The following is a 12,045-nucleotide window of genomic DNA, read 5'->3' on the forward strand; positions in this document are numbered from 1 at the left end:
GAGCCCGGACACCCTGCGGAGAAAACTCATTTCGGCCGCTTGTATCCGGGATCTCGTTCTTTCGGTCACGACCCATAGCTCGTGACCATAGATGAGGGTTGGAACGTAGACGACCGGTAAATTGAGAGCTTCGCCCTTTGGCTCAGCTCCTTCTTCACCACGACAGACCGATACAACATCCGCATCACAGCAGACGCTGCACCGATCCGCCTGTCGATCTCTCGCTCCCTCCTGCCCTCACTCGTGAACAAGACCCCAAGATACTTAAACTCCTCCACTTGGGGCAAGATCTCTCCCCCGACCCGGAGGGGGCACTCCACCCTTTTCCGACTGTCTTAGACATTAGTTCTCAAATGTTGTCACCCTGGGACCCGCATTTTCCTTGTATTGCCAATTCGTGACCCACTTTGGTAGAAGTGAAGAACATTTTAAAAAAAATCACATTTTACAAACATAGCTCTATATATGCATACATGTTCAAAGCACCTTTCACTGAACCATCCATCCATCTTCTAATCCGTTTATCCTCACAAGGGTCACGGGCTTGCTGGAGCCTATCCCAGCTGTCTTCGGGCAGTAGGCAGGGGACACCCTGAACCGGTTGCCAGCCAATGGCAGGGCAAACAGAGACGAACAACCATTCGCTAACATACTAACATGTCGGGACAATTTAGAGTGCTCCATTAATCTGCATGTTTTTGGAATGTGGGAGGAAACCGGAGTCCCCGGAGAAAACCCATGCAGGAACGCGGAGAACCGGCAAACTCCACACACAAGAAGCCCTGCACCTTTGCACTAAGGGTGTGGAAAATAATCGATATTAATTGATGCATCGATGCGCACGTGCGCGATGCGAGTGCATCGGCTCATTCACTGGGTATGACGCAATTGACGGGTGAAATCTAGATTCATCCCGATGCATTGGTGGGTATCGGTAAAATCCGATTCAAGCGCCGTTTTATTCATGTTAAACGTAACCTATCTGTCCTTTCCTAGGCGCAATGAATGCACCATCATTATTTTTGCGTTTTGGGTTGAATACGGACGGAAGCCGTGAGTCACATACAGTGCAGTCCACTACCAGCGAAACACTATGTTCGCGCAAGCAGCAGCGAGGAAACTAATATATTTAATGCACCCGCAACATTCAGATCTTATGTTTGGAAATACTACGGCTTCGAAAAGAAAGACGGAAAGCTTGATAAAACCTCCGTAATTTGCAAAGAATGTCGCACTAAGAAGCCATACAACAGCAGCACCACAAATATGCAGACCCACTTAAAACAATGGCACCACATCACCGACAAGTTTCCCGCCCCCTCTACCGCCTCCCTGTTCAGTTCCTCGTTGGACACCGGAGAAACTCTTGGCAAACCAGGTCAGGATCAGAAAAAAATTGCCTCTTATCTTGGGGGTCCCCTTGCAGCTCACTGTGACCGCGCAAGGAAAAACTATATATGGATGACTCTTTTGGACATTTCATTTTGAGACACTCAGTGAGCGTGATCTGTGTACGCTACAATACACACAGCAGCTTTGAGGCTGTGACTGCCACATTGTTTAAATTGTTTTTTTTTCTGTCCTATGGAGATGGATATTTCATATAAGACACTCAGTGAGAGTAGTCTGTTTGTGTTTACACTACAGCAACAGCTGTGAGTCTCAGGTGCCAAATTGTTTACATTTTCTTTGCACAAAACCCAATTGTGAAAGGGCTTAAATAAGTTGTTTTACATGTTCTACTGTTTATAAGGAATAAAGTGGTATCCTTTTTGCAATACCATACTGAATTCCATCTTTTTTAAAACTTTTTTTCTTTGCTTATTTGCATCATGTTTAATTGCACAATATCGCAACAAATTGCTTTGTATCGTATCGGATCGCATTGATTTGAACTAAATGTGTATCGCGTCGTATCACATCGTGAAGACGGTGAAACGTATCGCATCGTGTCGCCAGAAAATTCCATGTATCGTTTAAGTATCGCATCGCTGGTAGCGCATCGAGATGTGTATCGAATCGTCCTCAGTGCTGAGATTCACATCCCTACTTTGCACTGTGAGGCGGGCCTGCTAATCAGTTGCTCACCGTGCACAAAATGCACTCATACAGGATTTGTCACACATATGACTAAATGCGACATGATAGTAGTCTCCTATCTGGAGACATTAGTACCGCTGCCTCTCGTATAATAATTCTATATATGAAATATGTATTACCTTGTTGTATCTATATGACCGTGTCTTGTTACTTTATTTATTTGTGTTGCTTATGTGTCCATGCCTGTACCTCGACTTACTAATAAAAGCTGATTGATTGACTTTTTTCACATAAAGTCATCTTTAAGAAGGGGTACTGTTGAAATTACTGTTAATAATTTTGTTTATAATCAATATTTGGGGCTCTGCACCCGAGTGACCCAAGTTGTGCGTAGTTGGAAAAGGAGGAGCCGTTAATGACATTTGTTGATAAAAACTACAATTCTCTGTACTGGTGTCAAAATATTGAATTCGCTGCCTGGTGGAAGTGAGGAGGTCCAGGAAATGGACAGGCGACCTCCCCCAGTCACAGTGAGCACACAAATACGCCCCATTAATCTTGATAGGTGTTAATGTGGTTTTAATCAAACTGTGTTTTAGCACCTGAGTCAGTGGATTACAAAAAGAGGAGAGGAGTAATGGACTTCACTGAGGTTTCTCAAGAGATGACAGAACTGTGTTCTAAATATGATGCAGGGTGTGTGTGTGTATAATGAATGGGGCACATCATGTAATAATATAGCATTGGTAAGACTGTGACAAAGCAGCTTATTGCCGAGAAGTCGAGCAATGAGGACCAATCAGTTCGCCTTCTAACTGACTGAACCATTCTCGCTGAATTGCCAAAGAGAGCACAGGGATTTCTTTGCCCTCCTCTTCTTTATTTCCATTCCTCCTCCAACACTTCATTCAGTCTCTCAGTACTGGGCGGTTCAGTATCTCATTAGCAAGTGAGCTGAAAAAAAATCTCCTGTGGCCAGCAGAACAATAAGTGGGTTTGGACTGTATGTTGGTTCAATTATTAAATCATGTCAACCTATGAATTTAAAATCTGCTGCCACAATCATGACTGATGTTCTGCAACTGATAAACAAATACAGCGAGTAAGTCAATGCAGTTTTTTTGTCAATTTAATCATCACCATTAATAATCATTAAATAAAAGGTAACTTTGTTGTAATACAATCAGAAAAAAACCTACAACAGTTTCAAAGAGAAGAAAATAAAAACAGAAGAATCAAGCTAAATGGCTGTATTTTGTGTGACCTTGACTCTTTTGTCACATAGGCTTAGGCTATAAGCTTATGCTATAAGCTTATGCATATAGCATGCGGTGAAATTAACCATCATTTGTAAGACTGTGCATGACAAAGTTAACATTTATTAAAAATATACTGTATAAGTAAAGCAAAAACAAACAATCTAAAATAGGGGAACTTATCCACATCTACCTGCTGGAGTAAACTAGAGCCAATAATGCAGTAATGATGAAATTTAGAGGAGCTCTTCCAACTTTTGGCAGTCTAAAAGTTTAAAATTTTGATCATAATTGGTCTTAAAACTAGGAATGCACAAACACTGACATAAAAACCGATAACTTCCTTCCAAAAAAAACAAAAACAAAAAAACAAAACATCATAGTCCAACAGATGAAAAATCCAATTTGAATACCGTATTTTCCAGAGTATAAGTCAGTTTTTTTCTTAGTTTGGCCGGGGGTGCGATTTATACTCTGGAGCGATTTGTGTGTGAAATGGTTAACACATTGGACACATCACATGTTATTTTCACATTAAACCGCAAGAGGGTACTCTCGGCCTGTGTTGATACTTTCCACGTTGGCGATAACTGAGAAAAACAACTGACAATGACTCTGACGTAAGCGACGTAGAAGAGGAAGCGCTGCATCTTCTACCTCCGGAGTTGGTGGAATTGTTTAAAAGTGACACTGAGCATGAAGATTTCATTGGATTTCGTGATTTGGAGTGACGCTGATGGTTTGGTGCATTTGTTAGCATGTTCTTTGTGCTATAGTTGTCTAAATAACTCATAATATGTTCCATGAACATACCAGGCACAATCACAGTTCGTTGTTTAAGCGTCATGTAACGTTAGCATATCGTACACTTATTCAGCCTGTTGTTCTCTAGTTTTATTTTTATTTTAAATTCCCTTTCAAGATGACGTGTTTTTGGTGTTGGATTTTACCAAATAAATTTCCCCCCAAAATGCGACTTATACTCCAGTGCGATTTATATATGTTTTTGCATTCTTAATTATGCATTTTTTGGCTGGTGCGATTTATAATCTGGAGCGACGTATAATCCGAAAAATACGGTAAATGGAGCCATTGTGGATAGGATAGAATAGTGCAATACTATCCTATCCACAATGGCTCACGGGGAGTCTTTGGAGCCTATGTCAGTTGATTTCAGGTGAAAGGCACTGGTACTGGTCGCCAGTCAGTCGCAGGGCACACATTGAGACAAACGGCCGATCCCAAACTGCCCGCATACAAGTCAGGTCAGTGTACCACTACATCACCAGCGACACTAGCATACACTTATTTGTCGATCTAGTGAATTGTTTAAGCGCACTGGTAACAACATTTGGTGCATTACCTCCACCTTTTAAAACGAAGCGTGGCGGTGCTCAACACAACACCTCCTATTTAACCCTACTGTTTCCAAAAATAAAAATAGAACGTAATCACTTAACTCACAATAATTTCTCTGTAAAATTGTCTCGAGTATTCAAAGCTACTTTCTGATCTCTTAGCTCATTAATTAGTTGTTGTCTTGCACATTCTAAGACTTGCACTATTGTCTCTCTGGTGCAAATCGCCACCTATTGTACATTTATAGTGAAAGCCTGCCCTTGCCTGTTTCAACGCCCTCGAACAAACAAGCACACACGAAAATTGAGGTGGGGTGTGTTTTCGTCACTCTTCAGTGAAATGGATGTCCCTCAGTGACGGACTGACAGGTCCGTCATTACTTGAGTTGAAGATATTAAAGAGTTAAAGCAAACAAACCCATTTGTATTCTTTAATTCCCTCAGACAATAATTGGAGAGTGTGATTGTGAGCGTGAATCATTTTTCGTCTCTTTGATTGGCCAGTTTAGGGTGTACCCAGCCTACTGCCTGAAGACTCAGCATGACTTAGATTTGTTCTTGGTTTTACTGTTTGGTGCTTTCTACCGCCTTTATTACCGATTTGTCTTACTGTTTATTGTGCATGTTAAATTGCTCCATGTACAGCACTTTGTATGCAGCGATGGCTGTTTGAAAGTGCTCTATAAATACTGTTGACTTGACTTGACTTGACTTGAAGACAGCAGGGATAGGCTCCAGCAACCCCCGCGACCCAGTCCAGGATAAGCGGTGTTGAAAATGGATGGATGGATAAATATTTGGGGAATCAATAAAGAATTAAATTGGGAAGCAGTATTGCAGTGTTCACGTATGAATCTGTCCTTGTGCGTTTTCCTCCTGCATTTTTTTTCAAAAGGACCACCGTGAAAAATGTATTTAAAACTAGAATGTTAGTGGTGACCTCCCCTTGTCTTTTGAAACGTACTGTACAGTATACACTTTACTCGATTTCAATGCAAAAGTCTAAAGGTTCTGCGTATGGCACTACATGTTTCGATATGTAAACAAGGCAAGGCACTTCCTTGTTTACTATGATACTAATGCAGCGTGTTATACCGGAGACAAATTCCTTGTGTGTTCTACATACTTGGCCAATAAAGATGATTCTGATTCTGATAGGTAAGATAATTGGTACCACAAGCATGAATGGATGTCAATGAACTCACTCACGGCTTAAAGGCCAAAAGGCACTTGAATTAATCTTTTTTGACACAAAGATGCATTCGTTACACTCAGTTCTACTGGCTATACCAACTCATATTAAGTCATATTTCTAATCTGTATCTTTGCTACTATGGCCGTGTTGGCTTGCTTGCAGCTCAATTTCAATTTTTTGGCCCGTATGCGTCACATATCTGTTTTTTTTCATAAAGTGTGAACAGTGCAATTGGGCCTCGTTCATATATGGATATAAACTGGATATGAATGTAATGCGGCGGCCTGGTGGGCGAGTGGTTAGCGCGTGGACCTCACAGGCAGAGGTGCGGGGTTCGATTTGCATGTTCTCCCTGTGCCTGCATGGGTTTTCTCCAGGCACTTCGGTTTCCTCCCAGATTGCAAAAACATGCATGGCAGGTTAATGGAACACTCGAAAAATTGTCCCGAGGTGTGAGTGTGAGTGCGGATGTTTGTTCGTCTGCGTGTGCCCTGAGATTGGCTGGCAACCGGTTCAGGGTGTCCCCCGTCTGCTGTCTGAAGACAGCTGGGATAGGCTCCAGCACCCCCCGCGACACTAGTGAGGATAAACTGGATCGGAAAATGGATGGATGGATTTAATGTGCCTGTAGTATGAATGCACACACCCAACCTATACGTCAGTGAAAACCCAATATGCACTCCACAGCGGCTGTGTAGAGTGCTCGAGAGACGACTGATATCGTCCATGAACGTGCAAAGTTGTTTTGTGTAACACCTGCTGTCTTTAATTTGACTTTAATTTAATCTGACATGAAACATGAAGGATAATGTGCATATTTGTGATGACAGTAGTAATTCATCCACGCAGGGGGTTCATTTGTTACATGTTACAATGACATGACAACATCCAGAGATGGGCACTTTACCCTATTTTGCCGATCCGTCCTCCATCCTCGACCTGGGTAGCCTTCCATTTTTTTCCCTCCGTCCTTATTCAAATAATAATCGTTCTCTATCCCCATCCATCCTCATCCTTGTAATGCGCTTCTGTCCTGCCTCATATCCCCAAAATATTTCTACCTCCTCCGACCTTGCTAGTCTGGTAACGTGAGACGATAAAATGAGCCCCGGCACATGGGACCATATTTACGTCTGTAAACTGCACCACGTGACATCTATTCTTTGCTGGACATCACTAAATGTCATGCTTTGTGCACGTGCATATCACATCTCGGACACGTTGCAGTCACATTTGAAGTTGTATTGGTTTTTGGAATGTGAATGAGTCCATAAAAAGATAGAATTTATCAAAACACTCGGATTGGGCATCGCGCCCTTCAGTGTAGCTTTAACAGCGTTCCCAGCATGAACCTTGAAGCTTCAGAAGAAGGACAGAAGACAGATGGAATCTACAGAAAAACTGTGCCGAAATGTAATTGTCTACATTTTTATTTAATAAATAATTGAAAGACCACAAGTAAAAAAAAAAATTAGTAATCAAAGCTACTGCATTTTAAACCTAAACTCACTTACCTCACGTGTGCAATAATGAGCAATATCTGAGCCATTTCATTCATGTGCAATATGTGTCCTGCATGCAATATAAGCCTCAAAACACCAATGCTGCTGTTGTTGTGTGTTGTTGAGTTTTGTATTTATTAAACCGTTATTTTATTTTATTCCATTTCATTTTTTACGAAATGCACTAAGGAGTGGCACCCAAATTTTGTTGTATTCTATACAATGACAATAAAGGCAATTCTGATTCTGATTCTGATGTCATCACGAAGAGTGGAACTAAAGCATGAAATAAGAAAATGGATATCTTTTTTTTAAATGGGGGAAGACATCAGGGAATTTTACCTTTGAAGAGTAGGTGTGTCCATCGGAGCCACACACCGGAATTGAATGGACTGATGAACACAGTTTGCAGTTCCCGTGAGTTCCCGCTTCAAACCGATGCTTGTGGCCCACGCTGCCTTTCCGGGCTTTCACACTACATGACAAGAAAAAAAAAAACACACCAATGTTCTCTTCAAGAAAAAACAAAATCTACAGTACAAACACTTATTAAATTCCAAGGCAAGAAAATGTTCCTCCAAAGCATTTGCTCAACATGTCCTCAGCGAGTGAACAAGAGCCAAATTGTACTTGTGAATAAAACAAGAAATAGCACCATGTCTGCAAATATACTGTCCTGAGTAGAAAAATAACCTATTTAAGGGGATACAAAAGACAAAAAAAGGAAAGTTTGAAAATATCTTTTTTTAACTTCATTTACCTATTTACTTATGATACAAAGAATCCCTTATTATCACAGTATAGTGTAACGTATCCGACTGGGCATGTGGAAATACCTCAAAGTAATAACAGGAATAGCACTAGCATTTGTACATATAACTTTTTATTGCAAAGTTTAACTGTGTCCAGCTATATCGGTTTATCAAATATTTATCCACCGTTCATATATTTGCAGTCGAAGGATACTCCAATAAAAAGAAAATATAAGTTGGTACACATGCAAAGTGTCAGACCATCCGCTGGCCTGGCATGCATACCACTGTGCGTTCAGTAATTTCTGCAGGTAGCCTAAGAGGATACTGGCTTTAAATTATAGTTAAAAATAAAACAAAAAAAATTGTAAGGTGGCGTGCCTTCCGATCCAATCCATTAGTCACTAATAATCAGAGCAGAATAGAACCGCAAACATACAAGTGCACAAACTTTATGAAATAAACCAGGCTGACAGATACGTGAAAACATACGTCTGGCATACCACATACAGTAGGCAGTACTTGTATATATTTTTACCCCACCATCCCAAAAATGCTATTGTAGGCCTTGCAAATACAGTCTCACTTTAAAAAATAAATGCGGCTGACTGGACATGTGTACTAAGGACATTATCATAAAATACAGCACTGGAAATATTCTCTCCTCTTGATTTCTCACGTTGCACAAAGCTCCAGGACACTGCTGGAATTTCCCATGCTGCACTAATTTAGAAAGGCTATAATTTCTCATTATTAGAGCCTCCTCACAGCAGGATAGAGGTGGGTAAGAATTAACACTGAAAAGCTTAGGTGGGCTTTTTGAAGTGGGGTTTGGTACCTAATATGCCCGAAGCACCCCACACAGAACTCCCCGCAGGACACGGTCGAACAGCTTCTCCAAGTCCCCAAAGCACACGTACACTGTTTGGGAGAACTCCTATGCACCCTCGAGTTCCACAATGCGAACAGCATGTTGAAAAGGACACCTCAAATATTAATTTACGTATGTTAAAAATTTGAAGTGTAGTTCTGCACGGTGGAAGGAAAAACCTTTGCCACAGTAACAAGCCAGGCCCCTGTAGCTTGTGTGGAGCAACTTTGCGTACTACTTATCATTCCCGCTGCAAATCCAGAGGAACGAGGAAATCAGGCAGGCTAGTGACATTTTAGCGGTGGCACAGTTGAATTAGTATGCTGTAAAAACACCAACGGCATTTGTTATTGCTTTAGTTCAGTCTGGGAGAGGTTGTTAACATGCTGCAGCAAGTTGCGTTTGCACCACACTAGTTCTTCTGTGCCGTACTGATTATTCAAGTGTTGCTAAATTAGTTTATTTTGACCGACTCCCAAAAGCATATCAATAGCCCTGGCATTCATTAGCCAAAGGCTGAGCTGCACTGTATTTGTATGCAGAGTAGTGTGTGGCAAGAGCGCGATAGCTTGGAAATCCAGACTTATTGCTGTACCAGCAATTGAGTCTAGTGACAGACTCACCAAGCGCAGGGCAAACCTAAGCAAACAGAGAGTGAAATGAACCAATTTGCGAAGAGTGGACGTGACGCGCCCCCCCCCCCCCCCAATAAAAAACCTCTTCTTTTGAAAGAAATGCTTCCAGTGCTGTCAGCTTCTGATGTTTTATTGACTGTGTTTCTGGTTATTAAAAAAATGATTTGATGCTGAATGATGTTAACAAACTACCGTCTCTCCCGCACGCCATTTTGAATGCGGATGGAATTCCACCGCCAAAGCATGACGTAGTGGGTTCGGCTTTCCAGGCTAAGATCGCAAGGTACGGTAGTTAATGTTCCTCTCCCTTTCCTAAAATGCCTGTTTGTTTTTTGTTTTTTTTTGGAACCATAATAAGAAAATGGAAATCAAACATGTTATGCCTCAATAACTCCAACATATACTGAAGATTTTTGCTTTTCATTTTAAAAATAGTCATAATAAATCATCCCTGATATGGCTAGATATCCCTTATATTTCCCATTACATACAGTACATACATCAAAATTTTATACACCGAAGCAAGGTGCCAAAAATCGCACAAACAGTGCCATTCCCGATAGCATGGGGTGAGCCTATGAGAAGCCATCAGCTGAAATCATATCCTCAATGGTATGCATAAAGCAACCAAGTTATTGAACCACCAATGATGAAATAAGAGTCTCATGAAAACAATTTAAAGCAGGCTAAAATTATTTTATGGTCTGTGGCTTAAGTGAGTGATGCGTTAGCAAAATACAGATTGCATTGGAATCATTTGATGCATTAAGCGGTAAATTGGATGTGTTATTCGTTCAATATGAGGGGGAAGGATCAAAACAAATTGATTTAGAAGCTAATGACTTAGAAGCTAATGAGAAATCAATTAAAACCAGTGACATAAGACAGTTACGAAAAATTACTTTGAGGTGTAGGTTGGAAATGATGACGTTTCAAGATGAAACGTTTTGGAAGCGAAAACTGGGATCATTGCAAGGTTGAAAGCACAAACAAATTAGAGCTGATAGTGCCCTGAATGAGTGCACCCAGTCTACAAATAAGTGTATTGTTTGACAAGAATGAAGTGGTTTTGCAAATATGTTTAAAATTGCCAGTGAAGCACGGAGGAGTAATTTTGTAGTCTTATGTTTCCCCGCTATCTGCAAAGTCTTGTGGAATAGTGTCTTATAACCATCGTTCTTAACCCAACTATGCATAATAGGCCATAGAGCAATTCCTTACCTGTGAGTTGGCTGCTTGTGATTGGTACATATGGCTGTCTGGTAGTCGTGGCCGACACACACCTTATGAGGGGGGCAGTGCACTTTCAGACATGGGTCCTTAGTGGTGTCAGAACCTAAAGAGCGAGGGAGAATAGAGAACATGTCATCTTTGAGGGAGACTCAAAATGAAGGCTGAAAAATCAGTTTTTGTTTCAAGAAAAAAAACGGTGCCTCAGCTCTGGACAAAGAAAACAGCATTAGAGCTTCTTTAGCAAGTCAAAGAAGCTCTCAGTCTATACCCATGTGAATGAAGCCAACAAAGAAAAGAGCACCGTCTATGTCTCTGGTGGCCAAAGCGGTCTTTTGCCCAAGACATAATGCATGAATTGCGTATTGGTCATTTTCTTCCCTCCGTGTGTGTCATTCATTGTCTATCCCAGTATCAGTGATGGGCTCTGGAGTTACGAGGCCACCGCATTACCTTTCCGCCTGTGGTTGGGATGGCATTCCGTTCTGTGTCAACCCACCACGTTCTGATGGGGTTCCTCCATGCGCATTAAAAAATGTCAGAAAATGGGCAGGTAGAAAGCAAATTAATGTGAACTGTTGTTATAAGTGCCTATATCTGCTTTTGTGGACACTGCATTTACATTAACACAGATTGCATCAGACACAATGTGAAAGAAGGCATTCAAAGGTTATTAGAGTGTATGCTTGCATATACAATGTGATCAGAACATGTTTTAAACAAAATCATACCAGCAACTGCTTAAACAGATATTTCAGGGTGGCTAATTAGAGCCTAGCCCAGAGAGAAAGACTGAACAAGTCCTTGCCCTGTTACTGAGAGCATCATATAAAAATGAATGTCCTTGTCTTCGTTAGGAGGATAATGGCTTGTATTTGTGCCCCAGCTGGCAACTGATGAGATCAAAGTACTATCTGACCCAAACCCACAATGCAGCACTGTTTACAAGCCACTTTATCAGCATTACAGCCAAAGACAGTGACGTGATTAAACTGGCTTTACTCTCAGTAAAATTGTAATGCAAAAACCACCAACTACTTACAACTGTCAAATGATCTTTGATGATTTTCTGTCTCTAGACTGAACGCGCACAGTTAGACAGTTTCTTAATATATAGCACCATATGTTATACCCAAGCTTGTTTCACACAATCTGTCAAACATGCACTGACACAAAAACACATTCCATATCAGAGTGTCTTTCCAT

The 12,045-nt window shown here is 41.1% G+C and overlaps 1 protein-coding gene across 4 annotated transcripts in view; it reads right to left on the minus strand.

The window, feature by feature from the left end:
- Nucleotides 1–12,045, minus strand: part of spock1 (SPARC (osteonectin), cwcv and kazal like domains proteoglycan 1) — a 98,522-nt gene that overhangs the window by 13,707 nt on the left and 72,770 nt on the right. For all 4 annotated transcript variants that reach the window (XM_086135153.1, XM_086135135.1, XM_086135144.1 and 1 more), the window contains 2 exons: nucleotides 10,831–10,945; nucleotides 7,694–7,826 (listed from right to left, as the gene is read on the minus strand). In XM_086135153.1, the coding sequence (XP_085991279.1) occupies nucleotides 7,694–7,826; nucleotides 10,831–10,945 (248 nt within the window). The remainder of the gene's footprint in view (nucleotides 1–7,693; nucleotides 7,827–10,830; nucleotides 10,946–12,045) is intronic.

This window comes from Hippocampus guttulatus, chromosome 2, assembly GCF_054856545.1.
Source record: "Hippocampus guttulatus isolate MCC_2025c chromosome 2, RoL_Hgut_1.0, whole genome shotgun sequence".
Taxonomy (NCBI): Eukaryota; Metazoa; Chordata; class Actinopteri; order Syngnathiformes; family Syngnathidae; genus Hippocampus; species Hippocampus guttulatus.